This window comes from Ranitomeya variabilis, chromosome 2 (assembly GCF_051348905.1).
Source record: "Ranitomeya variabilis isolate aRanVar5 chromosome 2, aRanVar5.hap1, whole genome shotgun sequence".
Classification (NCBI taxonomy): domain Eukaryota; kingdom Metazoa; phylum Chordata; class Amphibia; order Anura; family Dendrobatidae; genus Ranitomeya; species Ranitomeya variabilis.
In genome coordinates, this window is record NC_135233.1 from 602,470,280 (window position 1) to 602,493,668 (window position 23,389).

The 23,389-nt window shown below is 43.0% G+C and overlaps 1 protein-coding gene across 2 annotated transcripts in view; it reads left to right on the plus strand.

Moving 5' to 3' along the window:
- The window catches only part of LOC143807261 (DNA topoisomerase 1-like), a 102,508-nt gene that overhangs the window by 32,888 nt on the left and 46,231 nt on the right, over positions 1-23,389 (plus strand). Inside the window, exons 3-8 of one of the 2 annotated variants that reach the window (XM_077288606.1) lie at positions 3,752-3,798; positions 3,957-4,073; positions 5,391-5,466; positions 8,716-8,843; positions 14,337-14,452; positions 22,223-22,344. In XM_077288606.1, coding sequence (XP_077144721.1) covers positions 3,752-3,798; positions 3,957-4,073; positions 5,391-5,466; positions 8,716-8,843; positions 14,337-14,452; positions 22,223-22,344 — 606 coding nt within the window. Of the gene's footprint in view, positions 1-3,751; positions 3,799-3,956; positions 4,074-5,390; positions 5,467-5,726; positions 5,824-8,715; positions 8,844-14,336; positions 14,453-22,222; positions 22,345-23,389 lie in introns of those variants that run through there. The other variant, XM_077288607.1, reaches the window with a different exon arrangement.

Sequence of the window (23,389 nt, forward strand, 5' to 3'; positions counted from 1 at the left end):
CTGATTTTATGGCGGACGCTTCCGCGGAATCTGTGCGTTTTGCTGCCAGGAACAATGCACTGTTGAACGCAGCAAGAAGAGCCTTATGGCTGAGATCATGGTCGGGAGATACCCAATCCAAAAACAAGCTGTGTTCGATTCCATTCTCAGGATCTCACGTGTTCGGTCCAGTTCTTGACGAGCTACTCGAGAAGGCGTCCGATAAGAAAAAAGGCTTCCCTGAAGAGAAGCCAAAAAAGACACAATTTTTTCGTAGAACTCGCTCTCACCCAAGACAGGACTACAGAGGAAAAGGGAAGTCCGGTAGATGGAGCTACCCTAAAGGGGGCAGAGGAAGAGGTTCCTTTCGAGACCAGTCATCAGGACCCAGCAAACAATGACGCCAACAATATAGGAGGAAGACTACAATACTTCCTGGAGGGATGGCAGAACATTACTCAGAATCAGTGGATTCTGCAGACAGTGGCACAGGGGTACAAGATAGAGTTTACTCATCTACCCCCCAAGAGATTCTGTTTGACACAGACGAAGTCATCAGCAGTACATCAGAGACTGCTAACGGACATACAGGAACTCTTAGAGTTGCACGTCATAATACCGGTACCCCATCATCAGCACTTCCAGGGGCACTACTCCAGTCTGTTCTCCATAAGAAAACCGAGCGGAGAATACCGCACAATAATAAACCTAAAACCATTAAACAAATGGGTGGCGTACAAACGCTTCAAGATGGAATCTCTCAAGTCAATCGTACCGTTAATAAAAAAGAATTCGGTAATGTGCACGCTAGACCTCAAACATGCGTACTATCATGTTCCCATCCATCCATCACATCAAAAATTCCTCAGATTTGCAATAAGAAGTCACAAGGGGATTCTGCATTTCCAGTATCAATGTCTACCTTTCGGTCTCTCCTCTGCCCCAAGAATATTCACAAAGCTCATGACAGAGATCATGGCCCACTTGAGGGAAAAAGAAATTCTCATTACACCCTACCTGGACGATCTGTTGCTGGTAGCAAATTCATCCCAACAGATGGAAGAATCCTTAAGAGTTACCATGTCACTCCTGAAACATCTGGGGTGGGTAATAAATTTAAAAAAGTCGAGTCTCGAACCAGAGACACACAAAATATTTCTGGGTGTACTTCTAAATTCCGAGCTGGAATACTCCTTCCTACCAGACCAAAAACAACGGTCAATCAAAAAAGAATTTCAACCGATAAAAAAACGGAAATACATTTCCATCAGGAAGGCCATGAGGATCCTAGGACTAATGACCTCGTGCATTCCCAGCGTACAGTGGAGTCAGTTTCGCTCCAGAACGCTCCAAAAGGAAATTCTTTCGGTATGGAATGGAAAGGAAGACTCCTTAGACAACAGGATGCAGTTATCCAGCGAAGTAAAACAGTCCCTCTCATGGTGGATCGATATAAAAAACCTCAAAAGAGGAAAACCATGGAATATATCTCCATGTGTAAACATAACGACCGATGCAAGCTCAAAGGGCTGGGGAGCCCACATAGAAGGATGATACCTTCAGGGGACATGGCCGCCATCGGTACGCAACAGTTCCTCCAATTACAGGGAACTCAGAGCGGTCTGGGAAGCACTAAAGGGGTGCCAACACGAAGTGCAGGGACACCATATCCGAGTCTTCTCAGACAACTCGACCACGGTAGCCTTTCTCCTACATCAAGGAGGACCGAGGCACCGTCCACTTCAGGCGCTAGCAGAGACAATATTCTCCTGGGCAGAGGATACTGTGAAGTCCATCACAGCAGTTCATCTAAAAGGCTCGCAAAACCAAATAGCGGATTTTCTCAGCAGAGAGAAATTGTAACTGACAGAGTGGTCTCTAAACGGAGAAGTCTTTGCTCAGCTAATCCAACAATGGGGCACTCCGCAGGTAGATTTATTTGCCACAAAGGACAATACAAAAACAAAAGAATTGTTCTCATTAAATCCAGGAGACAATCCAACTGCCATAGATGCCTTGGCTCAACATTGGAACATGGAACTGGCATACGCGTTCCCTCCCCTAGCTCTAGTTCCCAGAGTTCTGAGAAAAATTCAGGAAAGTCCAGCGGTAGTGATCCGAATAGTGCCATATTGGCCCAAGAGGAGCTGGTTTCCTCTGCTGAAGTGGATGGCGATAGAAGACCCAGTGCTACTACCGCTGAGGCGGGATCTTCTAACGCAAGGACCGCTGGTCCATCAAAATCTAAAAATGTTACAACTCTCAGCATGGATCTTGAGAGGGAAATCTTGAGATCAAAAGGACTGTCGGACTCGGTTATCTCAACCATGAAGAAAAGCAGAAAGCCGGTAACCTCGGCTATATACCAAAAAATTTGGAAGAAATTTTGTACTCATACCAATACTTCAATATCTGTTCTACAAGAACCAGATATCTCTCAAATCTTAAATTTTCTCCAAACAGGCTTTGATATGGGCTTGAGGCCTAGTACGCTAAAAGTACAAATCTCAGCGTTAAGTGCCTTTTATGACTATCCATTAGCAAACCATCCCTGGGTAATGAGATACATCAGCTACGCAACGTATCAGACCGACAATAAGTTCAGTACCCTCATGGAACCTCACATTGGTACTTAATGAATTACGGAAGGCTCCTTACGAGCCGCTTGATCAGTCAGACCTAAAATCCGTAACATTCAAGACTGTCTTTCTGGTCGCAATAACGACAGCAAGGCGAATAGGCGAAATTCAAGCCTTGTCCATAACGGATCCATATTTAAAGATACAGGAAGACTGCATCATTCTAAGGTTGGATCCTTCGTTTCTTCCGAAAGTTGTGACGGACTTTCACAGAAGCCAGGAAATAATTTTGCCTACGTTCTGTCAGAACTTTAACAACGAAAAAGAACGTTCTCTCCATTCCCTGGATGTTAAGAGAACAGTTTTGCAGTATTTGAAACTTACAGACGGCTGGAGAATTGATCCAAATCTCTTTATACAGATGTCGGGGAAAAATAGAGGCAAAAAAGCCTCAAAAGCAACTCTAGCTAGATGGATTAAATCTACTATTTGCGCTGCGTATACTTCAGCCGGTGAATCCCCTCCAGAACACCTAAAAGCCCACTCTTTGAGAGCAATATCTGCTTCATGGGCAGAGAGTGCGGGTGCATCCATGGACCAAATTTGCCGGGCGGCAACTTGGTCTAGTTCAAATACCTTTTGTAGACACTACAAACTAGACGTTCTGTCAAAACAACAGACCGGCTTTGGGAGGAAGGTCCTCCAAGCTGTAATCCCGCCCTAAATAGGAGTTATTTGGTATTTCTCCTTGTGGTGCTGTCATAAGGGACGACCTGGAAACTAGGAGTTAGACATACCGGTAACGGTATTTCCAGGAGTCCATTATGACAGCACCCATTATTTACCCTCCCTTGAACTCCTGTCTGATGTGTGATATAAACATGTATAGAGAGGAAGTTCAATAAAATTGCGTTGTATCCATCCTGGTGTGGTACTTTGTAAAATCACTGAAGGGTGGAGGTGGGGAGGGGCTATTTAACCTCTTCTGTGTTCCTGTCCCTATCAAGGATATGAAGAGCAACCTCCTTGTGGTGCTGTCATAATGGACTCCTGGAAATACCGTTACCGGTATGTCTAACTCCTAGTTTTTCGGTCACTGATCACCAGTTTAACATCAATGGCTCATCAATGACCAATCTCTGGTGTTCTCGCCTTTCACTAGAAATTCACGACTCTTCATTTTTGGTTTCTAGACAAAGAAGAAATCTGAATCCCAAAAACCTGATGATGGCTTCTCAAGGTACGGTGACATCTCCTCTTTCTGCTCCCAAGCCCCCTGCTATTTATATAAATGCTGATGTGAAGGGGCCACGAAGTCCCCATCCCTACAGCTAGCACTACAGCTTTATTTCGGCCTGCTCTTCTCGCTGCCTAACGTATCACCATTTTTGTTTTTAGTTCCATTACTATAAAGATGGAGTCTGAAGATGAAGACTTTGTGTCTTTAAAGAAAAAGGTGGCTAAACAAGGGAAAAAAAGGGCAAGAGATGAGGCGAATGATGATCCTGACATCAAGTAAGTGTTATCGGTGGTTTCCAGTAAAATCAAAGTTTTTTGTAAATGAAGCTGAAAGTTGTCCTGGCACCACCTCCGCATTGGGACATGAGTGTCTCTGATGAAGTCTCATCGACAGACACCTGCCAGTTTTGCACTTCTACTCAGTCACATGTCAGCAGGACGTCATCAGCGCCACACACCTGCCAATGCGGAAGTGAGCACTGCCGGAGCGAATCTTTCAATATTAAGTGAAGACTGGTTATAGCGAGCACCTCTCACTCTGGAGGACCTTTTCTGTAGTGCATTATTGACTAGACAAGGTGTAATACCCAGGGTCAGACATACTTGTGCCTAAGATGTAGGAAGGGACCACTTATGTAAGCAGCTTCTGTCATAGATACATTATTAAACTGTTTTTGCAGAAGGCTCCTTTTTTTTTTTTTTATTCTGGTAATACTTCTTTGCTCCTGTGGAGGTGCTGCAGGGAAACGGAGTACTTACTTCCAGGCTAAGTACTTTTCTGCAAGTAGGGATAGTCCAAAGTGCCCAAATTGCCTACCGTTTTGTTTATACAGCTCCAATGCTGACTTATGGTTAGATTACAAAGACGGACTTGATTTATAGCCACATAATCAAGTGGACTTGATTATGTGGCTATAGGTTGGCTTTCCTGCCTTAATTCTGTATCTAAATACCCTGCGTAAGACCATCTTTTGTGATCTGTATACAGACCACAATTTCTGGGCTGGCCTGGGGTCGACTGGCCTGGGGGCAACATTTCAAAGTATCACAAATACAATTCGGACCCCTAAAAGGCTCAATAATACATTGTAGATGATCCATTCATCTGTAACATAACCATGCAGGATAAAATTGGGTTAATAAATTTGCCCACACGGCTCGTATCGAAAAGTTTGTCTGTTCTTTAAATCTGCAGCCTTAATGACAAAAAGGCAATTGTAGTGATTGATCGCAATAACGCTATATAAACACACAGGATTAGCCGTCTAATAGCAGAAATATAATAATGTGAGATTAGAAAAAGAAAGGAAACAAGTGTCACCGTACAATATACAGCAAATCAATTCTAATTTATCTTGGAAGTTCTGTTTTGAGAGAAATTCTGTCATCAAACATCGGAAAACGCCTGAACGGGATTGAACGTCGCGCTCTGATTACAAACCACCCGATACATTCATCTTTTTAATTTAACAATATTACGACACAGGATTTTTAATCCGTTCCATACGGTCTGCTAAAATGATATTGAACAGGAGAGAAAATATTACAAATTGCCGACACAAAGAAAGAACACTTATTACATTTTCTCCGCAGGTCGAAAAAGAAAAAAATAAAGACAGAGAAAGATAAAGAGCAGCCGGCAACGGAGGAGAGCAAACTAGATGGAAAGGTGGGTGGCTTCTTACTGCTGGAGTACACTCCCTACTAATAAAGATCTCAGAAGTTAATGTTCACCCAACCTTTAAAGGGGGTGTCTATATTAATGTATACCTGTACTGCAGGTGAATGGGGTCACATTCGGATCCACAGGGCAGGGTGCAATCTTAGTCACTTGCATTAGGCTACAACCCAGAGACCTGACAGCTCCCTGCAATGCAATACATGACGCTGGCCAGTCAGAGGCTGGCGGCAGATGTCTGTTTGCCCATGATGGACGGCACATGGCAGTGAGGTCATGTGCTGCCAGTGTCGGCACAATGAAGTCAACTGCCTGCTTCTGTACTGGCTACAGAGGAGGACTTCATGAGTAAGAATAATCATTAGTTTCTTTTTAAAATGCGCTGAAGAAGAACGGAGAGACCCAGGATGGGGGACACTATACCAGAAAGGACCCCAGGGTGAGGGACATAATACCAGAAAGGGGCCTAGCATAAGGGACATTATACCAGGAAGGGACCATTATTATAGAGAGGGACCCAGGATGGGGTACAGTATAACAAGATGGGGGACAGTATACCAAGAAGGGGCTCTAGATGGGGGACAATATACCTGAAATGGGCCCAGGATGAGAGACACTATACCAGGAAGGGGCTCAGGATGGGGGACAGTATACATTAGGAAGCGACATTATACCAGGATGGAGCCCAGGATGGGGGACGGTATATAATAGAAAGCGGCCAATGATGGGGGACAGTATACCAATATGTGGGACATTATACCAGGAAGGGGCCCAAGATGAAAGGACATTATTATAGGGAGTAGACCAGGATTGGGGAGGTTATTAAAAGCAGCTGCCCGGGATGGGGGACATTATACTAGGAAGGGGCCCAAGATTGAGAACATCACTGGCAAAGCCCAGGATGGAGTACATTATTACTGGAAGGGGTCAGGATGGGGGATGAACCCGTATGTCTTCATAGGATCCAGAAGGGCCTTTACATCAGGCCAACATGCAGGTTGGGGGTCCAGGTCTACATTTTGCGTAGAGGGCCCATAAGATCAAGTCACACCACTGGTTGTGGGGTTTTGCAGCTCGGCTCCATTCACTTTAATAGAGCTTCAGCTGCAGTACTACCCACAACCTCTTAAGGGTGGCGCCATATTTTTCAATTCCTGTATCTTAGAATATTGATATTCTAAACTAGACTCTCACTTAAAATTTTATATGGATGACCCCGATTTTCTTTTTGTTAGTGCTTTATCCTGGCATTTTGAAAGAATACTTGCAGCAGTAGGAAAGATGTAAATATATTTGCACAAATTGCTTTTTTTGTTCATTTTAGCAGAAAACCTCTTCACTTTACAGTACAGTGTATGAGATTGCCAATTTAACCCCATATCTACGTCCATAACCCCTTTATAAAGCAGCGTTAGAAGTTGTGCCCCGGGTAGAACAATGCACAACTCAGGACGTTGAGTTAAATATCACATTACCATTTCCATCCCTCTACACAATATGTGGTTAAGTGTCGCAGGTTCATGAAAGCGAACAACGGGCAAACAAGCGATTGTTTGGTGCCATCATGTGAAACAAAGGGAACAGAGAAAAGAGAAAAATCGTACGTTTACAAATCCATCAGTAGAGTCGGACATGTAATTGGGCTGGTGGTGGAGCACTTACCGCCGGCAAAAAGCTTCCGTCCAGGATAAATTGTGCCTCTATTAATGCCCAACCTACAAGGCGCAGCCATTACGGCTCTGGCGTTTTGTGCAGAATATTCTTTATTTTTACCTTTTAAACTAATATTGTGCTTTCAGTTTTCAACACTTTGGATTTATGGCTGCGTGTTTGCAGGTATTCATGTAGCGAGTACAAGCCGGACTGACTGCATTAGGGAAGCAATGGTGGAAAAAAAGATTGTAGTGCACAATAACGGTTTATATCCCGTAATGGGTGGAAGCGTGACTCTACAGACTGGCACTCGCCATTTTTCCACCTTTTATAATGCTTTTTATTCACTAGAGCAGAATGCGTAAAAAAAAAACACATTTCTTAGGGCGCAGTCAGACGGCCATATAAAATGGACCAAGATCAGACTACAATGCACAGACTGGCCGGCGGCCCTCCTGACCTGAGCGGCGGCTCTCCCAACCAGAGTGAGGGCCAGTCCATGCACTGTGGTCTGATCTGTCTTCGAACTGTGCCCTTATGGTGAAAACATGTAACAAAGAATTAAATGTGGTGGAATTGCAGAAGATTTACATGGTGCTCATGGGCCCTAATGCAAAATGGTCACAAGGGCTCCCCTTCCTATCTTGTGTTTTTTTTCTATGGGGACTTGTAGGGTTAACCACAAACAAAATGTATTACCCATCCACAGGATAAGTGCTAAATGTATTATGGGTGCGTGTCTAACCATCGGGACTCTGCCGATCCAGAGATTGAGGATCCCGTGTCCTCTGTGGGAATGGAGAGGTTGTCTGTGCACTGTGTATGGGAGTAGTGGTCACTCATGTGCACTACCGCTACCATAGACCCATAAATGATTGGAGAGGGCACACGTGTGCACTGCTGCTCCCATAGACCCATAATTGACTGGGGTGGTCACACATGTACACTATTGCTCCCATAGACCCATAAATGATTGGAGTGGGCACACGTGCACTACTGCTCCCATAAATGGTTGGGGTGGTCACACGTGTGCACTACCGCTCCCATAAATGATTGGAGTGGTCACACGTGTGCACTACCGTTTCCAGAGAAGTGAATGTAGCCATTTCTGTTGCAAAAACTGTGCATGGAGCCTGTTGTCAATTTCCATGAATATATTGGTAATATACCGTACTATTGCGCCGTTCAGCTACACTTTAGGAAATAAGAGAAAATGAATATTACCCCACACACACACCGTCCGCTCGAGTAATTGTTCGTCGCTCCTGTGGTCCCGGGCTGTCAGTCTCCCTTCCAGATCACGAAGTTGCTTTTCCCTTGTGAATAAAGATTGATGCCGGCGTCTCCAGGGGCCGTACAGTAGCAGAGATCCCTCGCTTTAACCAGTCACCTTCAATTTTCCACTTTTCACAGAGAAGGTGACCTGTATTCTTACCTCTATAAAAAATGTATTGGAGACGGTGGAGGATGGAGGGGATGCTGAAAGTGACCAGTTAACGGAAACCATTAAGATATGTAGCAGTCGGAAAGTCTACCCGCTCCATCCATTACACTCCTTAATACAGCTATTTTTAACTTATTTTTAAGAAAAATATAAAGAAAGAAGTGAAGAACGAGGGTCCGAATAAGCTGACGAAAACCAAAGAGGAGAAGGAAGCAGCCATTGCTCTCAAGGTGAAGAAGAAGGAAGAGGAGGAGCAGGCGCGATGGAGATGGTAAAGACCATAATCCAATTATGTAGAAAATGGGGAAATTGCAAATTATAGACTTCCCAAAGTTCCCATCTAGCCAAAGGGTTATTGTTTTTATTTGTGTGCCGCCGCTAGCTCTTTATGGGCAAAATTAGATTTATGGCACATCTCCTTCCTACTCCGGTCCTCCTATCCTGCCAAACGGGAGAACTGTCCGGCACAACACCGGTCTACAGCAGCCATAGAGCACCCCACAGTCTGGAATCTAGCTACACCTCTAGGCTCTGGTGTCTGAGGGCCCCAAATAAAGACCTCAAAATTATAAATATATGGGTTTTTTTGTACAGATATTACAAAATGACTGTTCCAACCAAGCACGTGCGCTCAGTGCACCCTTGGTATGGCCAAACAACTGATAGCAACCATGTGTTATCCATCTATCTGTGCCCTCCTCTTCCTTGATTGACAGCTCCGACTTTACAGGAGAAGAGGGCAGAGATGGATAGAAAAGAAGTAGGTAGGAATGTGAAAACAATGGCTTGGCAACACCAAGGGTGCAATGAGATCATGTTTGGTTTGAACAGTCATTTTGTCCTGACAGTCTCTTTAAAGTTCTTTGGCCCAAGTGATTTGTAAAATGCCTCATATATTACACAACATTTAGGGCCTGATTCATCAAAAACGGGCGCACCCAGCAAATCATCAGAATTCACTCTGAGTGTCATAGGTTACGAGTACGACATAAATGTACACCTGCCCCTGGGGAAGATGGGGCTCTAAGTTTAAGGCTAGGGCCACATGATGACTTACGACTTGGGAGTCATACAATAAAAAACACATCTGTTTTGTCAGTTTTTCATCGATTTATTGCAAAATGTCAACAGGGAAAAAATTAATAAAATGTTATCTTTATCAGTTTTTAAAAACTGGGGGTAAAAAGTGATGTAAAACTGATTGCAAATGGGTGTGAAAAATGGTCATTTTGAAGGGTTGTAAAAACAGAAACAGACGTGTAAATGCTGTCGATTCGTGGAGACCCTAAACCTGTTGAATTTTTTGCTAGCAAATTGCAAGCGACTTTTCCAGTTTAATGCAAGTTATGTACGACAAGTCAATATTTTAATATTTTTTTACATTTCTAAGTCTCCTGCAATTCATAGCCAAATCCTCAAAAATGCTCTCTGGGAACTAGAAAAATCATTATTTTTTTGGATGCGTGACTTGTTTACAAGTTCAAAGTCGGTGCAATTTTTAGGGTGTTTTTGACACTCCAAAAAAAAAAAAAAACAATCAAACTGATGACCACCTAGGAAGAATGGCTCCTGTAGCCAAACACTTTATTTTCATTTTTATGGTCTCAAAGAATTGGAAATCCTCGTCATGGTCAGATGTTGTGGACTGTAGTGACGAGACCACATTTTTAATCGCCGCTTGAGAACCTGCAAAATTGGTGTCATGTAGCCAAAGTCTCCACACAGCGCTGGCCTCAAAATGTCAGGGCTCCAGTCTCTCCCCTGCTGAATAATTGACAAAGAAGCCCCAAACATGGTCTCCGGGACTAGAAAAGGTCTTCTCTTTGTCTTGATAAGGAGAAAAATTGGTTGGAAGATGTCTGATACATGCACAGTAATATCATCTTCTAGGTCTTGTAAAACCAGGCAAAGAAATAACCAGAATTGTTCTATTTCGTCCCACGGTACTTCCCCCTTTAACCGTTCTAATCTGCCGATCCCCCGGGTGCCGTATCTGACGCACAAGCAGCTGCCAGGTTTCCAGCATCGAAAATTGAACTGGCATTACCTGGCAAGTGAATGGCGCACACATCCAAAAATCCAGAAACTTGTCTGGCACCAACCTCTATTGTCTCAGCAGCTGAGTAAATCTCGTCCAAGAAATGACTGCAGCTCACTAATGTCTCAATGGCGGCTTCTTATGGGATTTGTTTCCCTAATTAAATGTTTTATTGATAAGTTGGGAAAATATTATGGTCATGCTTTTGCAATATGCCTACCTGTTGGCATTTGGAAACTTAACTCTTACCTATGCAATTTATGCCCTTTGCTGATTTCGGCTTTTAACCTTTTTTTTTTTTGTGATTTATTGGCCTCCGTTCACATCCGAACTACCGTTCAACACAAGTCCAGGAAGGTACCGAGGTAATAAGACATATTCCCCATATACCACCAAAACCTCAAAGAAATAAATGCCTATGGAAGATTTCCTGTGCGGTGCCAAAATATTCCACCTCCAGAAGAGCCACCTTGTCCACATGCACATTCAAAGGGTGGGAAATGGAGACCTGGAAGACCGTGAGGAAATGAGGCTTCTAAAAATAAAAAAATTAAAAAAAAACAACTCTATGGACAGTACATTTTAGCATTATACTAGACAACTCCATATAATAACATCAGCAAAAGTGGTCATGATGGCCGAATGGGAATTTTGTGGGCATCCTGGTGGTGCCGCCAAATGTGCCCAATTTTGCTGCTGACATTTGAGCATTCTTCTGAATGATCCAACTAAATTTGCTCGTCAAGAACTTATTTGAAAGGGATGACTGCCGAAAATGTCAAAGGCATGATCAGCCATCGCAATCTTGAGGTTCATGGATTGATGACCAACTCAGGTCATGTGGATATGGTTTGTCTTCATGATACAATCCTTTTAATCTGATTTTCATAGGGTAGAAGAGTAAAATAATCAGTGGAGAAGGACATTGTGGCCAGAAGATAGAAAGAGCAAGGTGAAGAGGAAGACCAGCAACTCGATGGCTTGATACTATCAAGCTAATGGTGAAGAAGACCATGGTGGACCTATCTATGCTTACACAAAATAAATCTTCCTTCAGATCGTTCATCCATCAAGTCACCATGGCTCGAGAGCACAAGGTTGTAAAAATTAAATGCTAAAGGTGGTTATGTGACATGGAGTAAAACAGTCACTGAAGAAGGACATTGTGGTCAAGAGAGGAGCAAGGCATAGAGGAAGACCAGCAACCCGATGGCTTGATACTATCAAGATAACGATGGAGAAGTCCTTGGTTGATCTATCTAGGCTTGTACAAGATCCATCTTCCTATAGATCGTTCATACATCAAGGCTCTGAAGGCTGTTAAATTAAATACATTTTCTGTTGAGAAAGAGTTAATTTCATCCGAGACTTGAAAATGATTACTTTGCACAATTTTTTGATTATTCTTTGATTCATCAGTCTGTTGTCTCCGGGTTATAAAGCCAATGCATCTGGCCCTCCGCTGTTTTGTACCACAGACAAACTAGGTAAAAAGAATCGCTAACTACTGTAAAACCTGACGAGGAAGAATCAGATGGACGTCATACAGGTCGAGAAGGACTGTTCACGCTTATATCCTCTAATAAGGACTGAGCATTGGGCAGAAACACGAGTTCTTCATCTAGAACCGAATACTCGGGAGACCGAGGCCTGAAAATGCAATGCAAAAAAAGAGCGATGAACACTTGTACTCACGGCTTGATTGCATTTGTTTACAAAATCCAATTACGGTATACTGATGAGCTGATTATAACATTCTCTTATTTTTACAAATAGTACTGTACATGTAATGAGACCGCAAAGAAGCACAAACATGTTTTGTTATTTTATGAAGAGGAATGAACTTGCAGAAAATAATTTCCCGTGTCTGAGACCCTCGTCTCACACTTCCCACCCTCAAATGAACACCCTGGAAATTGGCTGATAACTGTGGGAACCGCTACTCCGACCCTGAGTAGTCAGGTGTAATTCCTTAGGGGTGGAAGTAGTGCAACTGCTCACTTAAATACATGGTGCTCGTTCTTATCAACATGGTCGGTGTATTGCATGATCGCACCATGAGCAGAAGCCGTCCTTTTGCCATAACTCTCCAACTGGGGAGAAGATGTTTTGAACACTCCCTTGTAGGAGAAGGCTTGGGGGCAACGTAGCGACAGGTTGCATGGCCAAAGATCACCGCTACAAGGGAATAACATTGCTTTATCTACAAGGTAACGTGACCACAAGCAAGTTTCCAAAAATTCGGCATGCAATGGATTTTTTTTTTTTTTTTTTAATTGCTTGTGTGGTTCCTTGCAGTTTTGCAACGTGACTCCTTTAACTCTTTTCTGCGATGTAGCGTAAAGTAATTTTTGACCGCACGACCTGTTTTGCAGGCAAATTGTAATGTATAGGGTTGAGCGACCTTTAGTTTTTTAGGGTCGAGTCGGGTTTTGTGAAACCCGACTGTCTTAAGTCGAGTGAAATCGGCCGACCACCGTGAAAAGTCGGGTTTCGGCCGAAACACGAAACCCAATGAAGGAAATTTATTTATTTTTTTATTTAATTTTTTTTTTTTCTCTCTCCCCCCCCCCCCCCCTCCGTCCCAGCACAGAAAATTTCGTTTTGCACATTCCAAATCCCTACTGCGCACAAGCGATAACATGACGATAAGCGTTCACTCCCCTAAGACCTATGTCATCACTCTGCCCACGCTCATTCATTGGCTGAAAAAATGGCGCTAAACGCGTCATACGAAACGCGACTTTGGCGTCAAGATCGCGTACCGCATCGCCGACCCCGCACAGGGATCGGGTCGGGTTTCATGAGACGCCGACTTTGCCAAAAGTCGGCGACTTATGAAAATGAACGACCCGTTTCGCTCAACCCTAGACTAATGTACCTCTAGCCTAAGAGTGGGACTACCCTGCAACATGTGTTGCACAACATTAAAATCTCAGCCTACTATTTCCAATGGTGTCACACAGACTGATCGTTGCTCATGCACCTTGTCTTTCCATTTCGGCTCTATGGCACTGAACCTCCCCCAACACATCGGCTATTTTAATGAGTGCCATAGTGATTAAAAAGTGAAATATGGCGCATGCGCAACCAGATGCTCCATTCTGTAAATCCTGGCTGCCATCTTGCAGCCAGGAAAGAATGGGAAGTATCAGTCCATGGTTGTGGCAGTAGGAGGGGGTATCTGCAGTGAGATTTCTATAAACCAGATGTGTCAAAAGTGCTGACAGATCCTCTCGTTAAATAATGAGGTCATCGGGGAGCTGGCGCTGTCGACAGGGAGCAGACGCCGCTATTTTATACAGATGCTTTTTACATTTTTATAGATAAAGATAAATGCCTGTCAACACCACGATGATACTTCTGTATTGTATCTGGTAAATGAAAAATACAATGTCCGTGAATTATTGCGATGACTGATACCGAAGCCCTGGGTGACGCCATGGTTAATGCACCAGGTCCTGTGAATTTGGCTTTGGGAATTTTCTTAAAATAAATATGTATATGCCAGACAAAAAAAAGAAAAAGCTACCACCGGCCAGTACAGAACCTGCCAATGATCTGAAACAATATCCCGCGGATGTGTCTGCGGAATGAAGGCTTTAGCACCGTCCAAATCTATCTTGTCTTTGTGAGAGGCTGTTTGTCTTCTAGATGTGTCCCAGCAGGTGTTCAGGGAAAAAACAAAAAAAAGCAATAATGCTTTTCCCATATTATTCATTGCAGGTGGGAGGAAGAGAAGTATGAAGACGGTATCAAATGGAAATTTCTGGAACATAAAGGCCCGGTGTTCGCTCCACCGTATGATCCGTTGCCAACAGATGTAAAGTTTTACTATGACGGTACAAGGCTTAAATTCCTTCCTTTCGACATTTAACTGGGGATTTCATGCTCGGAGTGAAAGGTTTCACGTTTTTCTTCATTTCTACAGATATAGATTTCTTGGTCCAAGCTCGGAAACCATTTATGTAATTAATCTCCGTTGTGAATTTTCAGCAGTAGATGTTTTTTTAGGATGGGTCAATGTTGGCGGACAAGTCTGCACTTTCGTCTCTGGAAGGTCAGATATGGGCAGGTATCGCTAGCACTTATCGTGGGTTAAGACACTTCCTTGAATAAATATAACAGGAAAAGAATAATTGTTTCATTGCGCAAAGATGTCATCCAATGTCAGAAAACCCTTTTTTTACTAGTTTAGTAGAACAATGAACTTCTCTGTATCTGAGGGCAAAGGGTGACACCTGCACTTTGATGGATACTTTTGTGCACACGCACCAGCACTTGTTCTTCCACACTCCTCCAAGCAAGCAACCTTACAAATGGGTTTTTACAGAAAAATATGCTATCCCCCAGTTTTTTTTATTTTTTGCTTATGAGATGGTCAGGTGCACTGTTCTCACATGCAGAAAAAAACTCTAGGATATTTTTCATCTGTCCCGTAGACTTGAATGGTGTTCTAAAGCGCATGCGCTATCTCTTCTCCTTTCAAATTCCTCCACATAAGGTACTATGTAAAAGGTTTTTATTTAAAAAATATACCACCATTATTTTTCTGCGTGTGAGCTAGCTGAACATTGCACTTAGTGATCTCATAAATTCCAAGGACCATGTATGGGTCTACACTGCGCATATGCCACCACTGCTACTTTTAAAATTATGCAGTTGGTTTCAATTAAAAAAATATATATCCTGCAGTGTTTTTTTGTTTTTTTTCAGCAGAAATGGCTGAACATCATTCTTGTCTATTTCTCAGTCCTACAGACTGCATGCGCCACGTCTCTTACTTTTCAAGCATTCGGCATATTGTAGGGATTCACTCTAGGCTAGCTTTCACATAGGCAATGCTATTTGGTCCAAACAGGTGCAGTTTTATTGTCTTGATAAAACTACAACCAATTAAAAACCAAAAAAAACAGCCTCTTCCGGGCACAAAGGAATAGCAGCAAACTGTTAATTCAGCAGGCACTAAAATGTCAGTGTGAGCTCACCCAAAAAGATTACAGTCCTTACTCGCTGAGCAAACTTCACATACAGAAGAGGCACAATCCCACCACAAGGTATCCCCTTCATCGTGAGATTCAGTAGCTTCCAGTGTCAAACAGAAGTGTTTAACTCCAGACACAGTTCACGCTGAACAGGCTGCAGCTTCCACACGACTCTCTGCAGCTCCAACACAGACTACTCAGCTTTCCTAGCTCCGTTTCGATAGGGACGACTGCAGGTCTCTCAGCTCGAGCTCAAATCTTGGCTGGTCACGCACCAGCAGCACACTTGACTCTGCTTCATTCAGCAGACTGACACACCTACCTAGTGAACACACACAGGCCATGGTTCTAATAAAAATCTAGGCAAGCACATCTAATTAAGACCTGCAGTGCTATAAATTAACCCTGTACTGCCTGGCTTTGCTGCGTAAGTAACCTATTTGCAAATAATCTTGATTAAAAATATCCTACAGATTCCTTCTGCAGCCAAGATGGCTGATCTTTAATTTGTACTTATTGGCATGAATAGGAGTAGAGCTGCACAAATGCAGCCCTGTAAATTTTGCTCCGTAATACTCCAGCATTTCAGAAAAAAATCACTTTAAAGATCTTGCTGGGAATTGCAGCTGGAGATTAGACTTGTCTGACTCTTTCCAGCGCCACTGCAGGTGATTGACAGGTCTTTCTGTATGTACACAATAGGGGGTGACTTGTCAATCAGCTGCAGCACTCCTGGGAAAGAGCCAGCCCTCTGTCCCTCCCTTCAGCCTGACCTCCTACTTCTTGGTAGTGCAACGATAGAAAGTGAGAGCTGAGCTGGAAGGATTTAAAGGGAGTTATTAGAATCATAATAAAGCAACTTTTCAAATAGAGCAATGGTGTTGCCATGGTAACAAACTCTGATACTGCAGTTTTTTTGTGACTGCTCCAGGATCATATTGATGGCACATCCTCAGAATCTCCAGGGTGCAACTGTTTGCACCGCTTGGGTGAAATGGGCTGCAGTCTTTTAAACTACAGTAAGGATAAACAATCAGTGTCTGTGTTGAGATCGCAAGGTCCGTTTATGATGTGACTGCAAGATCAGACTGCACAGGGCTTATCATGGTGATACACTGGTCTGCATAGATGCTGTAGACCAAAAATGATAAGATTTGATCATGGCTATTTGCAAGGTTATAATCAATGTATAATTAAAATACATATTACTAGTTGAAGAGCCTCACATTGCCCAGGCATAGTAACTAACTGTGGTTAGTTATAACAAACATTGCACATCATATATTCAACACTACAGATTTGCAACACAAATTAACTAAATGATTACCCAAGTATTGACAGTGAGCACCTCACTTCTCTCATTTTCCCATCACGCCTCTCATTTTCCCCCTCAAATCTTTTCCCCCCTTCACACCTCTCATTTTCCCCTCACACCTCTCATTTTGACCTCGCACCTGTCACTTTCCGATCACTTTCGCCTCGCTCCCCTCATTCCCGCCTCGCTCCCCTCATTCCCGCCTCGCTCCCCTCATTCCCGCCTCGCTCCCCTCATTCCCGCCTCGCTCCCCTCATTCCCGCCTCGCTCCCCTCATTCCCGCCTCGCTCCCCTCATTCCCGCCTCGCTCCCCTCATTCCCGCCTCGCTCCCCTCATTCCCGCCTCGCTCCCCTCATTCCCGCCTCGCTCCCCTCATTCCCGCCTCGCTCCCCTCATTCGCTCCTCTTTTCATCATATGTGCACAGCAACTTCCTGTTATGACCACAGCTGTGTAATCTGAGGCTCCTCCCTTGGACTTATTACTAATCCTATGGTTGTATTGTAAATAAACACAGCAAGTATAAATTCTTATATTTGAAAAAAACTTGTCCTTTTATTTAAAAATAACAGTTATACTCACCTAACACCCATTCTATTGAAGCCATCGTCTCCTGTAATAAAACAAAAAGAAAAAAACAACCATATCCCCCGACCTCTCCGTCGTTCTGTCTCCCACTGTAATCCATATTTGGGGATTAAGTTTTCAACTTGCCAAGATGTGACTGTCAAGGCTGAGAACTACTGATGAATGAGCTGCTGTGAGCGAGGCATCAGTGACCTCATTGAGGTTACTGCCGGTCACTGAGGCTGCGCTCCCAGCCTGGCTGAACTGTGGTGACCTCAGCAATGTGAGAGTCAGTGAGTTCACATCAGTACAACTCTGTGAGTTCACTGCAGATCACCATGAAAAATTTATCACAGTGCAAACAGGGGAGAATGATGAAAGCGGTCTTCAGCACCCCACGCCGGGGAACAGTACTGCTGATTCCCAGTCGCCGGTATGTGTCCCACTAATAACACATGGATAATCAGTGTGCACATGTGCAATACGTTTTGCAGACCGCGCTACTGTTAAAAAGCGGACATGTGAGCATGTTTTGCCCATGGATACACAGTCCGTGTAAACACACTGACGTGCACAGACCCATTCACTTGAATGGGTCTACATGTGCAAATGTCTTCGGTACGTGTGAAAACTGTCACCACATGTACTGGAGACATGGATGTCTGAAAGAGTCCTAACAGATATTACCTAATATATTGGATGATATTTTCTCATATGGGGTTATATTGCCTGATATATGGGGACTATATTACCTCATGCAACAGATATTGCCTCATATTGGATATTTCGTCATATATTCGATTATATTGCCTCAAATATCGGATACTGCCTCATAAATGGGATTATACCACATCATATATCGGATATCACCTCATATATGAGATTATATTACATCACATATTGGATTATATCACATCATATATGGGTATCACCCTATATATTGGATTATATTAAACATATGATTATTTCACCTCATATCAGATATTACTTTATATATGTTTATATTACCTCATATCTCGGATTATATTTCCTCATATATTGGATAGTTCCTCACATATCTGATTATATTATCTCATATATTGGAAATCAAATCATATATTGGATATTACCTTATATATTGGATAATATTACCTCATATATGGGATATATTGCCTCATATATTGGATATTACCTCGTACATCGGATTATATTGCATCATTTGGGATTGTTACTTCATAACAGATATTACCTAATATATTGGATTATATTATCTCATATAAAATAATATTCCCTCATATACGGAGATTATATTACCCCGAGCAACAGATATTACCTCACATTGGATATTACCTCATATATCGCCTCATAAATGGGATTATATTATCTCCGATATCACATAGTATATCAGATTATATTACCTCATATATTGACTTACCTAATATATGGGATTATATTACCTCATATATGATATCTCGCCTCATATATCAGATTACATAACCTCATATATTGGCAATTTCCTCATCTTTGAGATATTACCTAATATATGGGATATTACCTCGCATATCGGATCTCACCCCATACATCAGATTATATTACTTAGTGGGCATTGTGGACGGAGCTGAGTATGGCTATGTGGAAGGGGTGGGGCTATGTGGAGTGGGCGTGGCTTGATAAATACACACAATCAGATATAGATCTATATAGATCTATAGATATATACACATATATATACATATACGTGTGTATGTGTATGTATGTATGTGTGTGTATGTGTATATATATATATATATATATATATATATATATATATATATATATATATATATATATATATATATATATATATATAAATTTTCCTATAAAAAGTATATATATTATAGTACAATAATATAAGGTTATAATCATTGTGTAATTAGTAGTAGTAGTTGAAGCAGAAAAAAAAAATGGCAAACTGTACAAAAAGGCTCCTGACGCACAAGCGGCTATAGCCTCAGTGCATCCAGTGGTTTAACTGCCTGAAATGCAGCCCTCCTTCTAGCCCCCGGAGTATAGGAGTATACAGAGCCTGAGGCTGCCTTCAGCAGGCAATCTTGAATGTTGTTTTCCTTGCTGCTTAATTACTAGCCAGTGATCAGCTCAATTTACAGCCTCATTACACAGATTAATATAAATTGACGTCTTTAGGGAGGATTGCAGCACCTCCATTTAAAATGCTGATTTATGCAATCGCCAGTGACTGTAACTTCCAAAGCCGGAGGAATAGCTTGCGGTAAAATATGCAGCAGCCCCCCAAACCATTACTTAAATCACTCCTAATAATGCCCTCTTGTGTGGCAGAAAGGCAATAGAGCCCATTCGCGCACCGGAGCCTCAGGACTACTGCACCCCCCTACAGCAATGTCAACGAATTTCCTTATGCATGTTACTGTCTTGAGAGAACTGCAAGGCCGGCCTCAAAGCAGATGATGTGGAAATAGCTACAGGCCTGCTTCTTGAAAAAGGCCATGGGTACGTTGCACAGTATCCTCGCAGGGGTTTCTCAATCTTCTCGTTGTGCTGAATTGAGGCACCATACCTTACGGATCTGTACTGTAATAGTCGTAGGGTCTAGTCTGCCATTTTGCCTTCAGTGGGTCTTCCCACCTCATAAAGTGATGGCATATGACTGAGAGACCATAACTTAATGATCTGAGACTTCCACTGATCTTGGGGATGAAGAGGGTGCAGCACTGATTTGGTGCCCCAGCTATCATCCTGCGCAAAAAATGGTGTGACCCCATTCAAGCGAAATGTACCAACTGCAATAAGCTCATCGGCTAGTAGATCAACGTTGATGTATCAAGTAGTTGGCTTTGCGACACCATCATTCTCTGGATCAGTCAGGGTCTCCTATATTGGACCTCCCACCAATCATAATGGAACTATATGCAAGATCGGAATATGCCATCATTTTATGGTCTATGGGGTTGTGACTACGGGGAGTTCCATTGCTATAAATAAAAGGGGCTGCAACATTCGATGACTCCCCAGCCACCCCTGTGTGTAGGGGACCATCAGCGTTTCCTTGAACAATCAACAGCCTGGGGGGAAAACTTAGAAAAGGACATATCAACAAATCTGCACTATAGCCTCTTAATTTCAGGATTTTTGGGGCTTCCAAACGTTATCATAAAGTGGCGGAAATATCCTAGTGACTTAGTCTATCCATATAAGGGGAGACTGTGTATGGAGACCCCCTTGGCCTGGGATTAAGTCATTTTGACTACGAACATAACTAAACCTTTTTTTTTTGTCTATATGAGCATGCATGACTTATGGGACCCCCTCTGGTATAAATAAAGATAAAAGGGGCTGCAACACTGGATGGCTCCTCAGCCTGCCCGTTGTGCAGAGGACTGGCTGCATCTTCCTGAACCGACAACAGCCTAGAAGTGTTTCCCAAACTCCAGTCCTCACGGACCCCACGGGTCATGTTTTCAGGATTTCCTTAGTATTGCTCAAGTAGTGGAAGTATCATCAAGGCATCAGGAATTGTCTCACCTGTGCAACACTATGGAAATCCTGAAAACATGACCCGTGGGGTCCGTGAGGACTGGAGTTTGGGAAACACCGGCCTAGAAGAAAAACTTGGAAGAGGACGTTTCACCAAATCGGCACTATGGTCTCATTTTTCAGTATTCGTAAGGCTCCCAGAGGAACATCCACCAATCATAAAGTGGTGGCATATCCTAGAAATGTGATGGAAGTACCCTTTAAGCTGACCATACACATGTGAAAAATGTCATCTGAATAAGAGGAGTCTGCATATGGAGACCTCCTTGGCAGATACAGACGGGAAGCTGGTCACATTGACATCCAACATGCCTGGACCTTTAATCTCATAGAATCATGCTAGACTTTTGGGGTAGTCAAAACAGATGACGACAGCTGACAACTTTACACATCTTTAATGTAGCAAATTTGGATATTGGAATAATTCATTTGCATTTTTGATTTTGTGGTGTGAAGGAACAAAGTATGAAAGGTTCTCCATTTTGTGCTAGATTCTCCATTTTGTGTTTTTGACTCCATTTTCTTGTTGCTTAAAGATAAATTCTGTTATTTAATTAGGTAAAAGGTTACAGCTGCCATGAAGTAACTTTATCTTGTTGTTCACAAGCCTGGTATGCAACTAGGCTATGGTTCATAATTGGTATAAAGACCTTGAGTCTTCTGACTCAAGCCAGATAATAGATTCGGGGGTGTATCACTATACAAGACTGAGGCATCTGTTAGAAAAACACATACTATGCCAAAAAGACATGACCATATCTGTAGTTTCCATTTTTACTGTATTCTTATGGGTTAAGTTTTTCCTGCATTCTTATAGGTTAAAGAACTGTGAGCGTGTTCTTATGCTGATTGGTTGAAGTATAATTTCTATGACTATCAAAATTCATACACAATAAAAACGGGGCCAGAGATCAGCTCGATCCCCCCATACAGAGACACATGTCTCCGTCTGGTCATTTTCAGTTGCCGGCAACGCCCTGTAGATTAATTTGGAAATCACTGAGTTAACCGTGAAGGATCAATTTAGATCCTCCCTCAACAGTGGTTTTCAAGATCCAGCTTGTTTTCGGTTCTTGATTTTTGCAATATATTTGCAAAGTGGGAAAAAATATGTTTTTTGTTTTTTTACATGCTGTTGTTTTTGTTACTTTTTTCTTGTATTTTTGAACCTCGCTATGTACTCCCATTTATTATGGTCTTTCCACTATGTTACAGGAAAACCTTTCCAGCTCAGCATTCAGGCAGAAGAAGTGGCCAAGTTCTTTGCCAGCATGTTGGACCATGAATACACCACAGTGGAAATCTTCCGGACTAACTTCTTTATGGATTGGAGAAAGGTAAATCCTCAGGATCGCAGGGTAATATAAAAGACTTTAGGTGGACTGGACCTCACCATCAATGAGATCTTTGTTGGTGAAGGAGGATCCATTGACCATCTCTTGTCTATGGTGATAACATGAAAGGGCAGCATACCTACCAATGGTCCCTTATTTGTCACAACTGCACCTCAGAAGCATGTGCCATTTCCCAGATGTTTTGGAAGTATTCCAGGGTTGGAATCAATTTGGTGTCTGAAAGAACCACTTAAATTTTTCCTTGTTTCTCCAAAGAGAAGTTGTTAAAAGTATCATACATGCAAGGCAAGAGCTACATTGTGACGTTACGTGGCCAAACATTTCACTATGCCATTGTTACAGCGCACCATGACCTAAGTGGATTCGAGCACGTTGAAAACGGCAAGTTGGTACTGGAGCGCCCCCACGTTAAGGGCAATGGGGTACTCGGTACCGGGTCCTTCGGTTCTGCGGGGAATGCCACGGTGGCCCGACCCGGTCCGTGGCCCTTTGAGGGGCGTCCAATTTAAAGGTGTAGTTTGTACAGTGTTCGTGACGCCACCTGTGGTATTCGGTCAGGGTGACCGACGCTGCTAGGGGTCCGCTGGGGTGATGGAGTGGTAGCTAGATGGTATACCTTCCCACAGGTGAAGTATGTCCCCAGGGCTTCCCAGATGGGTAGGTGGTGATGGTGGGTGATGCAAGGCGTGGAGGATAACGAGGACACAAGGTTGCAGTCTCTTTACCTTTTACTGGAAGCTTCAGCATCCACAGTCCAGGGTGCAGACCACAGGGGTAGGCAAAGTCCGGCTGGTCCGAAGGCAAATCCAGAGTCCCCTTATCCAGGTGGAAATCAGTAGCCTTCCTACTAGCGCCTGTGTGTTGTAGTACTTCCCTGCTGAGCACCACGGGATAGTCCTCACAACTTTCGTGGATGTTTCTGATGTTCTCTCTCTCTGTCCCTCAGATGGTGTGGATAGGACAAACCCGTATGACTGGGATGGCCTGAGGCTTGTTTATAGGGACCCTAGAGATGCCCCGACCCCCA